At 46.2% G+C, this 20,647-nt stretch overlaps 1 protein-coding gene across 1 annotated transcript in view; it reads right to left on the reverse strand.

Annotated features, from left to right (window-relative positions):
- Positions 1–20,647, reverse strand: part of TRMT1L (tRNA methyltransferase 1 like) — a 741,948-nt gene that overhangs the window by 455,507 nt on the left and 265,794 nt on the right. The window contains exons 5-6 of the mRNA XM_044085311.1: positions 4,106–4,170; positions 2,438–2,552 (exon numbers count right to left, since the gene is read on the reverse strand). Of these exons, the coding sequence (XP_043941246.1) occupies positions 2,438–2,552; positions 4,106–4,170 (180 nt within the window). The remainder of the gene's footprint in view (positions 1–2,437; positions 2,553–4,105; positions 4,171–20,647) is intronic.

A 20,647-nucleotide genomic window follows, 5' to 3' on the forward strand; every position in this document is an offset into this window, starting at 1 on the left:
CAGCAACTGACGCAGGACCCAAGACTTTGTTAATCAGGCTGACTGAGGGCTACTGCAAGCAGATAACCCAAATGTGATGACTGCAACAGTGAAACACAAAGAACATCAGGAAGGGGCCGGATGAGCCACAGTTGCTCCCTGCTGGGCTCCTGGCTTCAGGTTCCACAAGGCCTAGAAGTAGGTTCTAATTGCCATCATTTAAGCTGCCTCAGTGTTCTGTCTCTTGACTCCTTTTCCCTCCATCTTTGCTGAAGGAGGAATGGACTGGGGCTTAGTGGAATAGTTTCTGCTAAAGCTGGGTGGCTAATCCTGCAGAAAGTCTACCAGTTTGCATAGATTTAGCTATCTCTCCAGTTTTTTTTTTTTTTTTTTTTTTTAAAAGATAGCTTTAACCTTGGGTCCAAATAAAGTCTCCGACTAGAGGAGCATCCAAAATCTCACACTTAACATGGGCTGGATGGGACTGTTCCCTTACCAGGCATGTATGTAAATAATAGATCTTGAAGCAGCCACCCTACTCGATACTTACAAAGCATCAAAACCATAATCCAAAGAATGCTTTTCAACTTAAGAGACAGAGCTGCAAATATCAAGCAATCCTTTAGAGAGAGCTCTACCTTCTATCCCCATCCAGTTTTCTTTCACTGGCCAAGCAGACTTTCCTGGTACTTAAACATATGAAACTAGCAACTGACAGCACTCATAGCCAGGGTGTTGAAAATATAGACTTCTTTGCCAAATTAGTAGAGTGCTCCCTACCTTACCATTTGGCAAGGGATTCGTAAAAAAGCTACTTTTATCTCCTTAGGACCCCCCAAGTGATCACTTCAGGATCAGAAGTAGGATTCATACAAAGGTGTTTGTGGGAGTCCAGAACCCTGTAAAAACAGTATGGCTTCCTGGAAGCAGCTGCCTGAGAGTCAGACTGCAGGGATGAGTGCAAAATTAAATCATCCACTACGTATAAAAATGGAGGAATTGTCAAACATTTATGCTCTGCGAGTTTCAAAAATTCTCTAATCCTCCACTTAGACTGAGGGTAATCCTGAGCTTTGCTAGTGGAAATAATACCTCAATTTATGTAGTGTTTCACCAAAGGTGAAATCCTCAGGTGGTGAGGCTGAGGCAAGGATGCCCTCAGAGACAGAATCAGCATACAAACCCATAAATAAGCGGTCTACGCAAATCATCTTAACCTCCTCTGAATCATAAGAATCTGAGGATTCCTGAGAGAAGGGTCTCTCTTTTCCTAGAACAGATTATGGAGAGGCCGGAGGTCTAGAAAGACACTGCCATCTGAACTAATCTTCCACAATCAATACAAGCTATTTGTTGTAGAACTGGTCTAACAGAGTAGAAAATGTAGAAAAAAGGTCTTCCCAATGAGCTCTTAATTTTACAATGTACCCTGGGTCTTCAGATTGATTGATGCCGTCTACAAATGTGGATGTATTGGGTGCTAGTGACAAGAAAGATCTGTAACATGGCACTGGTAGACTACCCTTACACCTAGACATCCTGATGCCAAGTGCAGGGCTTTCATCAGCCCAGGAGGAGGGAATTAAATCTCTGGTACTCAGGCTGGCCAAGGGCTACTACAGTAAGAATAGCCCTTACAGTTATTACTGTGATTGTGAAACATGACAAACATCTTGAATATGACTTCAGACGACAACCGAGATGGACTGGTAAAAGCCCTCCATAAAAATTATCAGCTGTGGTACACGGCCAATGTTGGCTCAGCAGTAAAAAAAAAGCCCTGATCCACAGCTATGCTGTTGTGTAAATGCCAGTGTTTTACAATTACTGCTACAGTGACCATGCACAAAGACCTAATAATACCAGTGACCACTAACCAACCATTTTATTACAGCAACCAGTCAATATGTTTGAATGGATTCCTGCAGCCTCTTACTGTTGCGTTGTGTCCCATGCATTGCTACATCCCATGAAGGTTTTGGATTCCACCATTTCTGCATGAAAGCAGTTCTACGTTTCTGTAATTTTCGTAGAATTTAATGAGTTAAAACATCTGTCCCTTCAATGCATTTACAGAACTTCATCCTTCACCACAAAAAAAGATGGCGGAGGGTGGGAGGATTACTGAGTGAATGAGTCAAATGATCTAAGGGGCAAAACCTCAGCTAAAGGGGCATTTAATAAATACTTATGAAATGTATTATCCAGAAATATTTATTTCTCCCTTTAAATAAGTAGGGGAGACATGTTAGGGTGCAGAAAAAAACAGCTAAGCAGATTTAGAAAGGTATGTGGAATGCACATACTGCAAGAGAGAGAAAAATACCATAAAGACCAAGCACTCTGCTCAGTACTCCGTAATTTTTTTCTAAAGTGTTTGACTTTTACTTTTGTAATTAATTAATAACTTGTTTCATTTTGTTAAATCAAATAATCAAATGTTATGTGAAGTACTTGCCTTTGGCTCCACCTTTATTCATGTGCCGCTTGATATGACTAACCATATCCGTTCTTCGTGCAATCGTTGCTGAGCATACAATGCAGTGGTAATGAGCACCAAGCCTCACCAAGGACTGCAACAGAAAGTGATACTGAACTTAACGAGTATGAAAATTACCTATGCAAGAACATAAAAAACACACACCTCAAATGTGTGTGTCTTGTGTAACACACACATCTGCATATACACATTCTACATACATGTAACTTCTGCCATGACATTTAAACTGCAACTTCTCATACTACAATTGCTTTGCTCCTCTCATCAGAAAATATTTCTTTCTAAATACCTCTGCCTATTAAATGGTAGTTATCTGCTTACCATAACAGTGGATCCTTTCATCTTCGTCCATCCAATGCAGAATGATAACTGGCTGAGAAATGTGATCCAGTCAGCTTGTACTGACAACATGAACAGGATACAGCAGTTATGTACTTCCCATAATGCTGGATCCTTTCATCATTGTCCATTCACTACATCACTCTCTCCCCACTGTTCCCATTTCTTTATCTGGTCTGAAGGATATGAAGGGCCTAAATCCTTAAGCCAGATAGCAAGACGTTTTGTACTATAGTTAGGTAAGCTCAATCTTTGGAAGCCTCACAACAAGGTGCATTGTGGGAGGAAAAGATTTAAAGGGACTCGAGGCTGGACCACTAGTTTTAATGGTTCGGAGCCGACAAGCGGTTCGTGGACCCAAGAGTCGAATCAGAGAGAAGAAATTAAAATGACAGCTGAATTACATGTCACTGACCTCAAATCAGGCAAGGTGACAGAGTGGTCAACCCCCCCCCCCCACCACCATATACACACAGATTATTTTTTATTTATTTTTTTATTTATTTTACATTTGTTTACCGGGCTAGTCCAACTGGATATATGTCCATTTTCAGTGGAGGCCCGGGGAGAAAAGCTCCGCTATAAACTACTAAAACAAGTTATTCACTTTATGCTGAATTTTCAAGGACTCAGCTCTGTATAGTAACTCAAAAGAATTACTGCATTTCTCAGTGTTGTCAAATGTACTCATTTAGTAAGGCCACTCTCTAATGAGTAGACAAAGATAATATAATATACCACTGGTAATTTGTAATACACATTATACAATTCAGTGGCCATTCTCTGTTGTTTATTAATAATCCACTAACATCATGTAACCAAGTTAATAATTTAGCATGCATTGGGAAAGTCAGACTTTGAGCATTGATTTTTGTCCGTGATTTAAAATGGTTGATCTAGGCATTTATTTAATCCTTCATGGTGGAACAATTTATGCACCATCTCCTTCCCCAAGTCAATGGGAATATTTAAGTCCAGATTTGGTCATTAAGTCAGAGACTGTCATTTCTTAAAATGTTCCCTTTTCTCCAAGGTAGTGATCTTGGAGCTGGTATATACAATTTGGGGGTATGTGGAGAAGCTTGCTCCCACATGGGGGGGGGTGCAGCACAAGGGCATGTTCTGCTGCTGCAAAAAAAACAAGTTTAAAGAAGTGTGACATTCAATATTCTCTCATTTATTTTCAGTCTTTTGTCAGCACTCAGCATTTCAAGTTCTGGCATTTCAATAGGTAGCTAATAAAACAAACATCAGTAATTAAATCATTACTAGGAATATGTATTTTACCTGCTCTCCATCCTGATTAGGCTTTACAACTCTGCATGTTAGGTGGCAAATACACATTCTGCAGTCTGTAAAGGAAAGGCAGACTTTAATGGTGGGGACAGACAGACAAGGAGACACCAAAATGATAAGTATAACGAAAGTAGAACAGCTGCCCCCTCCAAAAATGTATGACTGGCTTCACTTACCTAGCTTTTAAGCACTTCTGAAAGATCTAATGTAATAAACATGTATAAACATTTAAACAGTTCAGCATGAGAACTATGCACTTCCTAAATTCCTAGTGCTGGTAAGGGTCAAAGAGGTAGCAAGCTGAGCAGATAAACCAGAAATCCTTATCCATAGCAACAGTTTCCACTTCATCCTATAGCATTATCCCCTGTTAAACTGAGAGATGTAATCCCTGAAGTCTGTCCTGCATCACCCTTCCAGTGATTAGTATGTGGGGCATCCAGGATGCATCTTCACAAGGTACCATAAAGTACAGTTGTGTACACTTACCATAAATGTAGATGTTAGAGTGTATTCACTGTTGCCGTCATTACATTTGGGTTATCCACCAGCAGGTAGCCCTCAGCCGGCCTGATTATCAAAGTCTTGGGTCCTGCGTCAGATTCTGTCTCTTCTTCCACGACGTCAGGTAGTCAGGGGTATAAAGCATGCAGCCGACACCATTACATCAGTTTTTCTTGCCCCAAATGTCAGGTACCCCCATAATGGGAAGCAATTATATACAAGGTTACACTTCCAGCAAAAAACAAATACACCAGAAAGCTTAAATACAGAAAACAAGAAGAAAGGTATAGCCAACAGAAGTCAGGGGACTGGAGGGAGGGTAACCAGGACTGCAACAGTGAATACACTAACATCTATATTTATCGTAAGTGCACACAACTGTACTATGTTCTTCGTGTTTCACAACTGCAGTCATTACATTTGGGTAGATTCCCAAAGCTAAGGAAGGGAGGAGGCAGTTAGAGAGCATTAGGACCATCTATTAAGCCCTTAAGACTGCAGTGGCAAAAGCAGCTCTGGGCTTAGAGAAAATAGGTAAGTGGTAATGCTTGATGAAAGTATGTAAAGAGCTCTGGGTAGCAGCTTCTAGGATGTCCCTGGTAGGAACACCTCTGAGAAAGGCTGTTGAAGTAGATGCAGCCCTGGTGGAATGTGATCTTATCCCCTGTGGGGTAGGTTTTCCATGGTGCCTATAGCAGAAATGAATGCAATGGCCTATCCACTTAGAAATGGTTTGATTTGAAATGGCCTTCCCATCTGCCCCTGCAGTAAAGGCAACTAGCAGCTGTTCAGTTTTCCTGAGAGGCTTAGTCCTGTCCAAATAAAATCTACACTGTCTGTGCACGTCCAAAGAGTGCAGTATTCGTTCTCCTTTGTTCTGTGGATTAGAAAAGAATGCTGGCAAATGAATGGACTGATTAAGAGCCACACTGGATACCACCTTGGGCATAAAGGAAGGATTGGTCCTGAGGGACACCCTGTCTGCATGGAAGATGATGAAGAGCTCCACTGCCATGACAGCCTGTAATTCAGAGACTCTTCTTGCTGAAGTGACGGCTAGAAGGAAGGCTGTTTTCCAAGAAAGGAATTTCAACTCTGCAGTTGCAGCTGGCTCAAAAGGAGGTAGAGTGAGCTTTTCCAATACAAAGTTAAGGTCCCACGCTGGAGTAGGGGCTCTCCTGGGTGGTCTTGAATTTTTGGCCCTTCTGATGAATTGCTTCAGCAGGGGGTAAGAGAAGAGGGGTGGGCTCAGTATTATAATGCACTGTAATGGCTGAGGGATGAATTTTAATAGATGAGAAGGAAAGGCCCTTGTGGAGCATCTCTGTTAAGTATTGAAGAATATGCGGTATGCTGGCCACTGCTGTGCCCACCCCCTGAGTCTGGCTCCAGGAACAGTATCTTTTCCACTTTTCAGCATACGATTTTCTACTACTAGGCCTCCTTGCCTTCAGAATGACATCCAGCACTTACTTACTGAGGGATGGTATTGGAGAGCTCAGGTAATTAGCCAGGCTGCAAGGTTCAGGGTTTGAAGCTGGGGGTGCAGAATCTGGCCCTTCTGCTGGGACAGCAGGGAAGGGGTCTGAGTCAAGTGCCATGGTTCCAGCAGCATCCACTTTCCAAGCTCGTCTGTGGGGAGTCCTTGTGTAGAATGTGTCCAATTGGTAGTTCTGAGGGGAGGCAAACAGGTCTATCTCTGGGCTCCCCCATTTGTTTCTCAAAATGTTGAATATCTTTGGTTCCAGTTTCCACTTGTGTGGGTCCATGAGATTTATGCTTAGGTCGTCTGCCAGTGAATTTAGCTTGCCTGGCAGGAACTGAGCTTGTAGGTGCACTTGGTAGCTCAAGGCTGTGTTCCACAGAACCATGGCTAGTTTGCAGAGGGTACGAGTGGGTTCCCTCTGCTTGTTTATGTACCACATAACAGTGGTGTTGTCTGTCTTTACCAATAATTGTCCTGGAAGAATGTGGTCCTTGAAGGCTGTCAGATAATTCTGTACATCTAACATTTCTTTTTGATTGATATGCAGGTGCATTTGACTCTGGATCCATTTGCCCTGAATGCACTGCCTTGCCAAATGAGCCTCCTATGCATAGTCTGATGCGTCTGTTAGGGGTTGAGCGGCAGGGGGTAGAGTGAATGACAGTCCCTTGTTGTGGTAGCAGGCCTCTGCCCACCAAAGGAACTCTGTGTTTATACAAGGAATGAAAGGAATCCTTGATTCCAGGTTCTGAGAATGTTGACACCATAGGCTTTTTAGATACTATTGTAGTTTCCTCATATGCAGTCTCGCATATGGAATTAGTAGGATGCAAGAGGCCATGAACCACAGGGCTTGCAGTATTTTCCTTGCAGATAGCTGGGTCTTTGTGGCCATTAGTTTGAAGTAGGCTGTCAAATAAACTTGTTTCTCTGGCATGAGGTAGGCCATCTGGGAAGTTGTGTTCAAGCTTGCTCCCAGGAAAACAATTTATTGGCAGGGTACTAGGTGAGATTTCTTTTCGTTTATGGTGTACCCCAGAGAGGTTAGCAGTTTCTTTACAAATGCCAGATGATTTAATAGTATATGTCCTGGTTTTCTGCCTGAATTAGACAATCGTCCAGGTATGGGTATATTTGGATATTTCTTTGCCTGCAGAATGCAATGACTGGAGCTAGGCACTTTGTGAAAACCCTGGGCGCATTAGATAAGCCAAATGGCAGTGAAAAGAACTGATAAAGCATGTAAGTCTGCTCAGAAGTGTAGGTATTTTCTGCAAGATTCCCTTATTGGAATGTGCAGGCAAGCTTCCTTTAAGTCCAATGTTGCCAACCAGTCATTTTTGCCTAGCATGGGAAGTAGCTGATGAGTTAGCATTTTGAATTTTGGGATTACCAAAAAGTGTTTAGAATAGAGAGGTCCAGGATAGGAAGCCAGGAGTCGTCTTTTCTGGGTACCAGGAAAAGTCTTGAGTAAAAACCTTGTCCCCATTCTTCTGCTGGGACAGGTTGAATAGCCCTGATACTTAGAAGAGAGAAAACCTGCTGTTGAGCCTGTGCCCACTGATTTGGGGATAGGCCTGGCCAACCGTTTGGGGTTGGTAAGGTGTGGAAGTGCAATCTGTATCCTTGGGGAAATTATATTTAAAATCCATTTGTCTTGGGTAATGAGTTCCCAGTTTTTTGCATACAGGGCGATCTTTCCCCCTAAGGGAGCAGACAGTTGAGCAGTGCTTGGAAGGTTTAAGGTTAAGTCATTGTGACAGTTTACCATAGGGGGGTGTCTTACTACTTCCAGCTTTGGAAGTGGGAGCCCCCCCCCCCCGTTTAGGCCTCTGTGTACCTTGAGACTGTAGCCTAGGCGGTCTGCTGCTCCTGGGTTTGGACTGAGAAGTCCTGGAAGAGAGAGGAAAGGACCAATTATTAGAAGGCCAATGCCTACTAAATCTGGGAGGCTGTACTTGCAGGAAATCTTTAACAGTATGCATAGATTTAGCTTTTTCCTCCATCTTTTTAAGTACTTCTTCGGCTTTATTGCCAAACAGGCAGTCTTGGTTTAAGGGAGCATCCAGTAATTTAGCTTTAACATGATCTGGCAAATTGTGCTCCTTAAGCCAAGCATGCCTTCTAAAAACAAACCCAGTGACAGCAGCCCTGCAAGATGCTTCTACAGAGTCAAAACCACATTGCAAAGTGTGTTTTCTAACTTGTTCAGCAGAAATAATTAAATCCTGTAATCCTTTATTTTCAGTACAGTCAGGAATCAACTTAATTTTCTGTTTAAGTAGCCCAATAATATGCTGCTGATACTTTAACATATGAAACTGGCAGCTTAAGGCCCTAATGGCCACAGTAGCAGAAGTGTATACCTTCTTTCCCCATCTGTCCAGGGCCCTGGAATCTCTATCAGAGGGGGTAGGAGTTTTGGCAGTAGTAGCCTTAATGCCTTTGGGTCCCTGTGAAATGGTCTCTGGGTCCACAGTAGGATTCTTAAAGAGGAACTTGTGAGAGTCAGGTACTCTATCTCTCAGGTTTCCTGGGAGCTGGAGGTAAAGTGTCTAGGGCCAGGCTAAATTCCAAGAAGATATCTACAATGTCCAGTACAGGAGGGATAGCTAAAGACCTGTGTTGAGGTAGGAGTAAGAATTCCCTAGGACTCTTTTTGGAGTCAGGGTAATCCTGGGTTTCCCAGCAGAAATGCTCCCCAAGAGTGTGCAAGGTTTCAACAAAAGAAAAATCTTCTGGAGGGGAAGCAGAGGGTATTGAGTCCTGTGCATCAGATTCCTCATAGGTAGATAAGGGCATATCCTGGTCATCAAAAGAAACAGAAGTTTCAGAAACCTAATCAGAAGAAATAGGAAGGAAAATCAGTTCTAGGTCTCAGAGGGAGAAGGCTGACTTTCCCTAATTAGAGTAATAAGGTCTTCAGCCACTCTTATTTGCTTTTTAGGCATATGGGCCTGACCATGCAGTTTGGACATCTGTTTTTGAGGAGTGGGTCGAGTTTTAGGCCTTGAAGAAGATGGTGTCAGTTTGAAATGCAAGTCAGTAGACCTGAATACACCCTCAGAAGCCAGTGCCTACACAGTGGCTCCGGACCCGTCCAAGGTAGAGACATCTGCAGGTTCCTTAGTCAAAGAAGCATCTTGCGGCATACCGGACTCCGAATGGGTCTCAGTAGAGGCCTGCGAATCTGAAGTAGCGGGTATCAGGGGCTGCAAAAGTGCCTCACTGAGTACCGGCAAACTGGCGACCAGCTTAACAGAAGCGGTGTCGGCAGCTTTGGACCTATGCGGTTTATCTCTGTCTTCATCTTTACATTTTATTCTGAATGTCGGTAGTCGGGTGGCTTACCAAAACCATTTTTGGATAACTAAACAAAGTACCGAAATAGTTGGATGCAAATATGAACTGACGACGAATAGTTCGAAGATTGAATAAAGCACAAAACCAACAGCGAGGGACGTCGTGGTCTGGGCCTAAGCAAGGAATGCAGTATGAATGAAAATCTTTATGTGGTATTTGCTTTCCACAAGTAATACAATTGTTAACTTTTACTGACATCGGTTTAGAGCAAGAAAAAGGATCCCCAACGGGGTACTAGCTTTTTTGAAGAACTTCGGTTCTGAAACTCGAAAATGAAAATTTCAGGAGTTGGCTGACCGGCACTTGCGAACTGCTTTGGGCATCATGTGGCAAGAAAGACTGGTGTAATGGCGCTGGCTGCATGCTTTATACTCCTGACGACATGGAAGAAGAGACAGTATCCAACGCAGGACACAAGACTTTGATAATCAGGCCAGCTGAGGTTTACCTGCAGGCAGATAACCCAAATGTTATGACTGCAACAGTGAAACACGAAGAACATCTTACTGCTCTTAACAGACAGCTTGCGACTCAGCAGTCTGCTAAACAAAAGTGCTCACTGCATCATAGAAAGACAGCCCAGTTACTGTGGTAGGAATTTCACTTCTCTTGCTTGTAGTAGTTATCTCATCCTTTTGATCTCTATCCAAAACTCATTCCTACAGGACATGCTGGAGATACAGCCAAGAACTTGAACCTATGACTGTGCTCTAACTTCAGCACTGTCCAGTACATGGTCTGCCATACTGTTCAGCCATGCACCTGTTTTGCTGATCAATTTCCATCTACCTTTACTTATAAGGCCAATATACTTAACCTACCCCAAACAAGGAACCTCACCACCTGCAGAAAGCAATCCACTATGAGGGGAAGAGATGTAAGACTGCCATATGTAAAAGTGCTAACTTTTATTCTATCAATTTGAGACACAGCAGAGTTTCACTGGAGTTCATGTCAGACATCACAGTCACTCAAGGCCAAAAGGACACCTCCAATGACAAAGATACAAACCTTGTGTCTTGAAAATGGATACCCCTCCAAACCCTGACAGCAACCAGATAGCCTATCTATAAAAACTGAAAAAGGGGTTGGCAGCCAAGTCACTCATGAGTCATATATCCCTCTTAAAGTTGTTTAATGCACAGAATTCTGCTGTATCAAATCAGTGAATAGAATTAGAAGTTATGTACTCACCATAACGTTCCATCTGAGTAGGTGTATTCATTTGTCTGCAACCTGTGGGTTATGGATCCGATATCGGATCCGAACCAGCATGGTTTACCAGCTATGGATCCAAGCTCTCAGCTCCTCCCCTCACCCATAATACCCTGCTCTACCCTCATGACCTCAGATCGAGTTTGCCAACAGCAAGAACACCCTGAAAAGGGTAACACATAATATGCAGGAAACTGAAAGGCCAGGGGGATAGGAGGGCGGGATGGTTGCAGACAAATGAATACACCTACTCAGATGGAACGTTATGGTGAGTACATAACTTCTAAATCTGAAGTAGGAGATTCATTGTCTGCAACCTGTGGGACAGAGTCCCCAGCTACCTGAATCTTGGGCGGCCATCATGGAAGGATATTCCGGAGCACCGCTGAGCAAAGGATGCTCTACCCTATATGCAAGATCCAACTTGTAGTGGGAAATAAAAGTATGAGATGAAGCCCGTGGCTGCTGCACAAATATCATCTAGAGGAATCCTAGCCTTAAAGGCTGCCGAGGTAGATACTGACCGGGTTGAATGGGCGTGTACACCCTCCGGTGCAGGCCTTCCTGAAGCTTGATAAGCCAATAAGATACACTGTGAAATCCAGCGAGACAGAGATACTTTAGAAATTGGCTTGCCCAAATTAAATTTAGCAAAGGAAATGAACAGCTGGTCAGATTGCCTATGACCAGCCGTTCTGTTTAAATAAAATCTAAGTTGCCTGTGAACATCTAAGGAGTGAAGCTTGTATTCACCTTTGTTTTCATATTTAGGGAAGAAAACAGGGAGGTTAATGGATTGGTTAATGTTTGCTTCAGAAGCTACTTTAGGAAGAAAGGACAGGTTGGTCCTGAGGTAAACACGGTCCGGATGAAAGACCAAGTAAGGAGGTTTAGCTGATAATGCTTGGAGCTCTGAAACTCTCTTGGCCGATGTAATGGCTACTAAAAAAGCCGTCTTGAAAGACAAGAATTTGAGATCCACCATAGCCGCTGGTTCGAAGGAGGGGGCGGTCAAGGCCTGGAGAACTAAGGAAAGGTCCCAGGGAGGAACCGCTTGTTTTACAGGGGGCCTGAGAAGGAAAGTACCTTTAAGGAAAATTTTACACAACTTGGCTGACATGAGTGGACTAGAGTCATGACCAATGTGATAATGTGAAATTGCCGCCAGTTGTACTTTGACTGTGGAACTGCTGGCACCATCGTTAAAAAGAGTGGTTAAGAAATCAAGCACTAAAGGGAGAGGAACCGTGAAGGGATTCAGGCCTTGCCGCTCCGCCCACAAAGAAAACCGTTTCCACTTGCTGCTGTAGACTCTCCTAGTGGATGGTTTATGAGCTGCCACCAGGATCGCCTTAACAGGGGACGAAATACCAGGAGTCCTGATCAAGAGTGGAACTGGAGCAGCCAAGTGGTCAGCTTCAGGTTGTACAGGTTCGGAGGAGATATGCAGGATGGATGGGATATTAGATCCGGAATGGGATCTAGAATCCAAGGAGGATTCACCGAGTGAGACCTTAAGAAGGGGAACCAGATCTGTCGAGGCCAAAACGGAGCAATGAGAATCATTCTGCAACCCACCCGAGAGGCTTTCTGAAGAACTTGGAGCATCAGAGGCAAGGGTGGATAAGCATACAGAAGACCGGGTGGCCAAGCATGCACCAGAGCGTCTCTTGGAGAACCTCCTGGAGGAGGCATCAGAGCGAAAAAACTGTCGCACTTGGTGTTTGAGGGAGAGGCAAAAAGATTGCATGAAGGAGTTCCCCACCGTGCGAATATGCGTTCGCTACTTGAGAATTGAGACCACTCGTGAGTCAGAATGGTGCGACTGAGCTTGTCCGCCAGGATGTTGGACCGACCGGAATGTGCGTTGCTATTAAGCGGTTGGTGGAGATTGCCCATTCCCAAACTCTCATGGCTTCTCGACAAAGAGGGTAAGACCTCGTTCCCCTTGCTTGTTGATGTACCAGACCACTGACATGTTGTCCGATTGAATCAATTGTTCCCAAGGGAAGAAAGTCCTGAAGTGCTAGCAGCTAAGAGCACTGCTCTCATCTCTAGAACGTTGATATGCAGTAAGGTCTCTGAATCGTTCCACGTGCCTTGGACGGTCCGGCCATGAAATGCCCCACCCGAGGGGCGTCCGTGGTCACCGTGGCGAGAGGGGGAGAAGCACAAAATGGGCGGCCTCCGTGGAGATCTGGGGAGTGAAGCCACCACAGGAGGGACCGCTTGCAAGCCTTGCTGATCGCAATGGGATGATGCATAGGGAGAGCAAGGTAAGACCATTGTACTAAGAGTCCACTGGAGGATGCGCATATTCAGCCTGGCAAGAGGAAGAAGTGCTATAGCAGATGCCATGGACCCTAGAGCCCTCAGGACCAACTCCGCCGGAACAGAACTTGAGTGGAGAATGGCCCGCACCTGGAGCTGCAGATTTTGAACTCTGTCCGCAGTGAGGAAGGCTTTTAAACTCCTTGTGTCTAACCTGGCCCCTATAAAATCTAAGAGCTGTGTGGGCGCCAGGTTGGATTTCTTTGTATTTATTGTAATGCCCAGAATGGGAGCAAGATGGAGAAAGGAGTCTCGCGCCAATAGTAGTAGATGCCTTGTTCATAGGTTCATAGGTTCATACTAGGCTATCTGCCCAAGGGCATTTACAAGCCTAGCCCATCGTTTTGTGGCTTACGCCACCCCTTTAGTATGGGGAACTATACCCATTATTTTGCTGTGCCTCTGTCGAGCAGTGACACTGAGGTAATCCCTGGGGTATATCTGCGATCTCCCATCCATTGGTCAAGATTTCTCTTGAACAAGGCCAGCGAGGTGCTCTGCCTCACATGTACCGGGATTTTGTTCCACAGCATAGGGAGTCTTTGGGTGATGAATCTATCCCTCCAGCACGTCCTATTAATAGCGTGTCGGTTTAAGTCTCCCCTTGTGGCTCTGATGGATCTAGATTTTTGAGGTGAAGCATATTCATCAAATCTGGGTTTGACATGGCCTTGTATGTTAGGCAAAGGTCACCTCTGAGCAAGCGGGCGACTGAATAGAGCTGGAGTTCTTTCAGTCGGGCAGCATAGGACATATTTTGAGACCCTTTATCCTTTTGGTGAGGAACTTTTGTGGCCTCTCCAGCTGCTGTAAGTGTCGGGTCAGATACATTCCGAATGGGGCATTGTACTCAATCATTGGTCTGATGAGTGATGAGTAAAGGGAGACTATGACCTCCCTTGATCTAGATGAGAATCCCTTCATGATAAGGTGGGCAATGTAGAAGGTCTTCCTAACTACTTTAGCTACATGGGTGTCGAATGACAGACTACTATCAACCTGGGTCCCCAGGTCCCTGATAACTTCTTCTGTGCTCAGTGGATTGCCACCTATTTGGTAGCTAGGGGTAACCTTGTTTTCGAAGGGTATGACTATGCATTTTTGGCATTTAACTTTAGGCCGTGGCTCTGGCACCAGTTATCCGTTTCTGTGAGACCCTTCTGAAGGATATCTGTGTCAGATGTGTTTTTCTACTATGGCCAGTTTGCAGTCATCTGCAAACTTTGTCAGCCATAACCCTCCTGTGTTTGCTTTTACTTGGAAAAGTAGATGCCAAACAAGAGTGGGCCCAGGACTGAGCCCTGTGGGACACCACTTGTGACAGGCTTTGAGTCTGACATGGCGCCAGCAACTCTGACCCTGTGGGTTCTGTCACTCAGCCAGTTTGCAACCCATCTTGTGATGTATGGGTTAACATTTAAGCTGATGAGTTTTTCAATGATACCCGAGTGGGGTATTGTATCGAAGGCCTTAGCCAGATCGAGGTAGGCTGTATGGACTGCCTTTCCCTCATCAATGGCTTTGGTGACTGTTTGAAAAAGTCAACCAAGTTTAAAGGCATGATCTGCCTTTGACAAAGCCAAACTGGGTTGGATCCAAAGTCTGCAAATTCCCTATGTCTTTATTTATGAGGTCCATTATGATCCTCTCCATGGCTTTGCAGATAAGGCTTGTCAAGCTAATGGGCGGTAATTTCCAGGGTCGGTGGAGGCACCGCCTTTGTGAAGTGGGACCACAGTTGCAGTGCGCCACTCCTGGAGTGCGTATCCAGAGGTAAGACTTTGATTAAACAGCTGTCCTAGCTGTGGGTTTAATTCCTCATTGAGTTCGTGGAGCACACAGCCGGGGCCACCTTCGCGTCCCATGGATGATGTGTTTTTGCTTTGGAGAGCAGTTCTCACTTGGGCTGGAGATGTTTGGGGGCTGAAATCGTTTGGTATAGATATCTCTCCTTTTGGGGGAGGGAGAAGTTTGCACTGAACCTGTCAGCCAGTATGTTGGCAATGTCCGTAGGATCAGTAATCTTCACATCATTTTGAACTAGTTCTGAGCATATCTGGGAGTTTCCTCCTAGGTTTCTAACATAGCTAAAGAAGGCCTTATGATTGTCTTTTGAGTCTTTAGCTATTTTCTCTCGAAATTTGCTTTGGATGATTTTATGAGAGCTCTTAGTTTTTTACTTATAGTGATCAAGGGTGTCTTACCTTTTAAGGATTTTGCTCCATCTTGTAGTAGCTTCCTCCTTTTGTTGTAGAGTTTATTTATGGCTGGGGTCCACCAGACTGGACGCTTGCCTTTGGTACAAAGAGTCTTTGTTTTGCTTGGGATTGCCTTATCCATGCAGTCCTGTAGGTGCTGGTAGAAGGCATTTGTAAGTGATTCAGCGGCTTGAGTACTGTTTTCCGCCTTTCGGGGGCCTTAAAGGAGACCACACTAGTCTTTAGAAGTGTGAAGTCGGCTTTTGAGAAGTTCTTTACTGTGGTCTTTTATTTCAGGTGGGGGTGGGATGAAGACCTCCAGCGAGATTAGTTGTGATCTGATCTCACCAGTGAGGGGTATACTTCGGTGTTGAACATTGTGCTCCCATGTTCGTGATGATGAGATCAAGTATGTTATCTCCTCTTGTGGGGATGGTGACTAGTTGTTCCATGGCATTTGAGTTTATGAATTCCAGGAACTTTTGGGCTAGGGTGTTTGGGCTTGAGTAGTGTTCCCAGTCTATATTAGGGTAATTGAAGTCACCTAGTATGATGGTGTTTGGTGATACTTTTATCCCTCTAGTGTTTTCAGGAAGGCCATGTGAGGTTCCTGAGTTTGTGAGGTGGCCTGTAACATGCTACAATTTGCAGAGCAGTCTTGCCTATGGTTAATTGCACCTGGATGGTCTCCGATGCATCATGCGTTGCCACCAGTCTTGAGGTGTGGGTGTCCTTGATGAATATGGATACCCCCCCTCCTTTCTTGGTATTGTCCGGATTTTGTGGCCGGAGCATGATATGAGGTAAAACCTGATATCGCTGGGGTGCTCTCAGGAGCCTTGAACCAGGTTTCTGTCACAGCACAGACATCGATGTTCTCCATACTGAGAAGAGCCTCGAGTGCGTGCATTTTGAGATTTAGACTTCTGGCATTGAGCAGCATTACCCTTAGTTTTTTTCCTTTTTTGTGTTCTAGGGTGGTAGGTTTAGAATTTGAGCCTTGCCTAAAAAAGGCACTATGGGGGTGGCAAGAGCCTTTGCCAATATCCGGAATCCCAGGTTGGGGCGGTAAGGAGCCAGTCGTCCAGGTAGGGGAAGACCTGCACCCCCTGAAGCCTCAGGTGGGCCGCTACCACTGCTAATACTTTGGTGAACACCCTGGGGGCTGTGGTGAGACCAAAGGGAAGGATCCGGAACTGGTAGTGACTGGCTCCCAGCCGGAAGCGGAGGAACCTCCTGGGCGCCTGTCCATCAGGATGTGGTACGCATCTTTGAGGTCTATAGAACACATCCAGTGATTTTCTCCCAGAAGGGGAGAATAGATTGCAGAGTGACCATTGAACTTTTCTTTGGGGACTGCCAGGTTCAAGAGAAAGGTCTAAAATTGGTCTTAGATCCCCGTCTTTTTGGCACTAAAAAGAACCTGGAGTAGAACCCTGATCCGATCTGGTCTGGGGGCGGACTGGATGACTCTTTTCTTTAGCAGATGGCCAATTTCTGCCAAAGCGGCCTCCCGTTGACCGGGTGGAGCGTCTGGGAGGGACTTCAACTTTGGTAAGTGGCGAAAAGGGATCACGGTATCCTCTGGATATGATCTGGAGAACCCAGCGGTCTGATGTTATGGACTCCCATGCGCTAGGTGCTCAGCGTCCCCGACTGCCTCCAGAGTGGAGCAGCGGGCAACCCCTCAGGGTTGCTGCGCGGGCCATTCAGAGAAGGGTTCTCTGGACCCGAAGTTCCTAGGAGCCCCTCTGCCTCTAGGGCGGCGTCCTCCCTGTCCTCCTCTGCCACGGAAGGACTGGTTGTCCGAGCAGGCTGGGATTGCTGCGACTTCGAACCACATCTTCTTCTGACCCTTTTGGTTCCTAGAATAGGGCCTCTGGGGTGCAGAGAAGCGGATTCCGACGGCAGACAGCGTCTTCCGTCCTTCTCGCTCTGGGTCAAAGTGTCATGAGCGGTTTTGCCAAAGAGGGCAGAACCATCAAAGGGGACGTTCGCAAATGACGCTTTGAAGGGCTCAGAGAAATCGCAATGACGGAGCCAGGCCTGACGTCTAGTGACCAAACCTGCCCCTGCGGCTCTAGCGGCGCCTTCCGTAGCATGGGAGAGTAGCCGCATAGAGGTATTGGTAACTGATCTAAGAGTGGCCATGCGGGTGGAGTGTAGCACTTTGTCCTCCTCCGACATGGACTCTGGGGGAGATGCAGCATATTCTTTAATGAGATCTCGCTGCATCCTAATAACGTGTGCCAGGTAGTTCAGCGCCCTTACCGAGAAGGTCGCTGAACTAAACATCCGCTTCCCCAAGCGGTTCATCATCCGAGACTCCTTGCTCGGGGGATGGACTGAGGGACTCTCCTGAGCAAGTTCCCTCTTGGTGGCTGCCGCCGTCAACATGGCATCTACCGGAGGCCCCTTACTCCAATGGGCACGGTCAGATGGTGGGCTGAGGATCCTGTCGGGCCTTTTCGGGATTGGCTCCACGGTGTCCGGTTCCTTCCACGCCCTGGTGGTAATGAGGTCCACCAGGGGGTCGGCAGGGGACACCCAAGAGGTAGACGGGCCCGCTTCAAATGCCTCCAAGAACACGGACTCGTCCGAGGAAGACTTGGGGGCAGACCACCCCCCCCTTATACGGAACATTTCCATGATGTCTCCAAATGAGACATCCTCGGGGGGTGACCGTGGGGAGCCTTCCCCTTCCTCCAAATCCGTGTCTTCCGTGAGAGACTCGGGGAGTCAATGTGCCTCCTTTGCCGTATGCTTGCGAGGAACATCCTCTGGGGGCTGTCAGAGGACTCCTCGCAAGCAGCAACCTGTTCCAGGGGAGCTTGGGGCACAAGCGGGCTGTCCCAAGGGCGGATGGTGGAAGCCTGACCCAGTGCAGAGGGGCGGGGCCGGAGCGAAACAAGTGCCGGGGTCGGAGACCCTCAACAGGGCCCTCTCCACTACATCAAACGCCGAAGGGAGCCGACCTCGACCAAAGGATCCGACAATCGGCTCCCCTCGGATCCGAAGAGTGGATCGGAGCCGGCGCGAAGCGCCGGATCGAAGGACAGTGCGCTCCGACACAGGCGGTGCGAAGGAGCACTGATCCCCGGATCCGGCTCGAATCCAGGCTCCGAGAGGTCAGATCCGATGCACTCGAGGGCAGGGTCGGATCCGGCAAGTACTATCGGCGCCGATCCACCCCGGCTCGAAGCTGCTCGGCTCAACTGCTCGAACCGGGTGGCGGGTCGGAGAAGGGCTTCGGCGAAAAGGGTGAGCTCCCCATAGGGAGGGCAAGAGCACTCCCATCTGCATCTGGGCCTGGATGAACCTTCTCATCATCCGGTCCAGATCAGCATCCGATAGGCTGTATGTAGATCTCGGCGAGGCTACGAGGTAGGCCTGAGTGCCTCCTCGATAGGCTAGGCGGAGATCGGGTCTCCTCCTCCTCAGGTCCCGGTGAAAAACACACTGGAGACCGGAGCCGAGAGGAGGAGATCCAGCGACAATGGAGCCGGGAGAAGCCGCTTGGCTGGCGGGGCGAACGGAGGTCTCGGCCCGCGCTTATGGTGCTTCTCCTCCGGTCCTTTTCTAGCATCCCTCTCCTCCGAACCAGAAGCGGGAGGTTGAGTCCCAGGAGGAGGAGGGGAGAGGGAATAACCGTGGGGACGGTTGCCCCCGAAGGAGCGGAGGTCGGAGCAGAGTCCAGCGGTAAAAGGCCCGCCAAAACAAGCTTGGACCTCCGCTCCTTCAATGCCCTGGGGTTGAACCCTGCACAAATGTAACATCCAGATGTGAGGTGTTCAACCCCCAGGCATCTAACACACCGAGTGTGGCCATCAGCTGGGGAAAGCTTATGGCCACACTCGGAGCACTTAGAAAAAATAGCCTTGGGCTGCTCAGACATCCCAATCTAACAAACAACAGTTACTAACTAAGGTAAGTAACTAAAAGAACAAAATCACTCACAGGCCCAACACACACACTACGCTACTAGCGAGGGGAGGGATATAAATTTAGATTAAACTCTAAAAAAAAGTAACAATACACAAAGGGAAACCTACACTTTCATACAAATAAACCAAAAAAATATTTAAATTTTACAATTTAAAAGCTGAAAACTATCACTTAGCTGGAGAGCTGGAAAAACAATCTGGTCACCATGCGCGGCAAACGAGATCTGAGGTCATGAGGGTAGAGCAGGGTATTATGGGTGAGGGGAGGAGCTGAGAGCTTGGATCCATAGCTGGTAAACCATGCCGGTTCGGATCCGATATCGGATCCATAATCCACAGGTTGCAGACAAATGAATCTCCTACTTCAGATAGAAGAGTTTAAATACAGTCATTTCATACTAACTCACAAGTGTATGGGAATCCCACACTAGCTCCACAACTAGAAGAATCAGAAGACATGTAGCAGTACTGGTATTACATTCATGCCAGTTATTTCATAGCACACACTTTCTAACTCCCATGAGTCCTCTAATAACAGCACAAAGAAAGTTCAAAAATGTTTCGATTGATAACACAAAATCTGCATTACACCTTCTTAAACAAAAGGCATGACCCTCCAAATCTATTTTCCAGCACACTGGCATTAGTTTTCTCTGGAAGACTGATGAGAGGTGTAATCTTACTACAGAAGTGAAATGAGCCACACTGTCTGCTTTATAGTGAATGTCGAGTACCACCTCACCTTACCAGTCCAGAGCTACTGTCCTCGCCTTCCAAACAAGGATGAAAAGGCACATTAACTACATCAACAATACACAGCTATTTCATCCCTTCTGGCTGGGTCTCATCCACTCCCATTGCACTGTTTAATAATCCAATCCCACCAGCTGCTCTTGGCACTGCCTTCCCAAAGAAGGGTTTTAAGAGGCTCATGAGAATCTCAGAGCATTACTTCCACCTTCTGACAACATCCCCAGTCAATCCATCCTTGCTGAGGACACACCAGGCAATCTCTGTTTCTATCTGCCTCCCACCATCAAAGTCAATGAAGGACTTATCAGAACCTCTCTGGAGGTGCTCAGAGTCATTCTGCATGGTCTTTTGAATACTTATGAAAATGCGATAATTAAGAAATGCATATTTATGGTTTACCGTGGCATTTGTTTATGAAACAAGAACAATGCAGTCAATGTTATTATGTATACTTTTCTCAGTGCTTTGGGCCCTGTGCTACCTGGTGGGGGTCCATCATACCAACAAGCTTTCTAACCCCTGCTATCAGAGTTGCTGATGTGCATCATGTTTAACATTTCCGCAGCTGTGTATTGGCAAATGATTAAAAAACAAAAAAAAATGATCTATTAAATTCCACACCATCCCAATATGATACGTAAATTACCATCACTAGACTGCTGTTGCCTGTTCTGTCTGGTTGACTTGCCAAAACCTGCAAGATAGGTCATGCTACTAAACTTTACTTTTGTCCTTATTT

Source organism: Protopterus annectens, chromosome 10.part0 (assembly GCF_019279795.1).
Source record: "Protopterus annectens isolate FY-2018-M chromosome 10.part0, PAN1.0, whole genome shotgun sequence".
Lineage (NCBI taxonomy): Eukaryota > Metazoa > Chordata > Ceratodontiformes > Protopteridae > Protopterus > Protopterus annectens.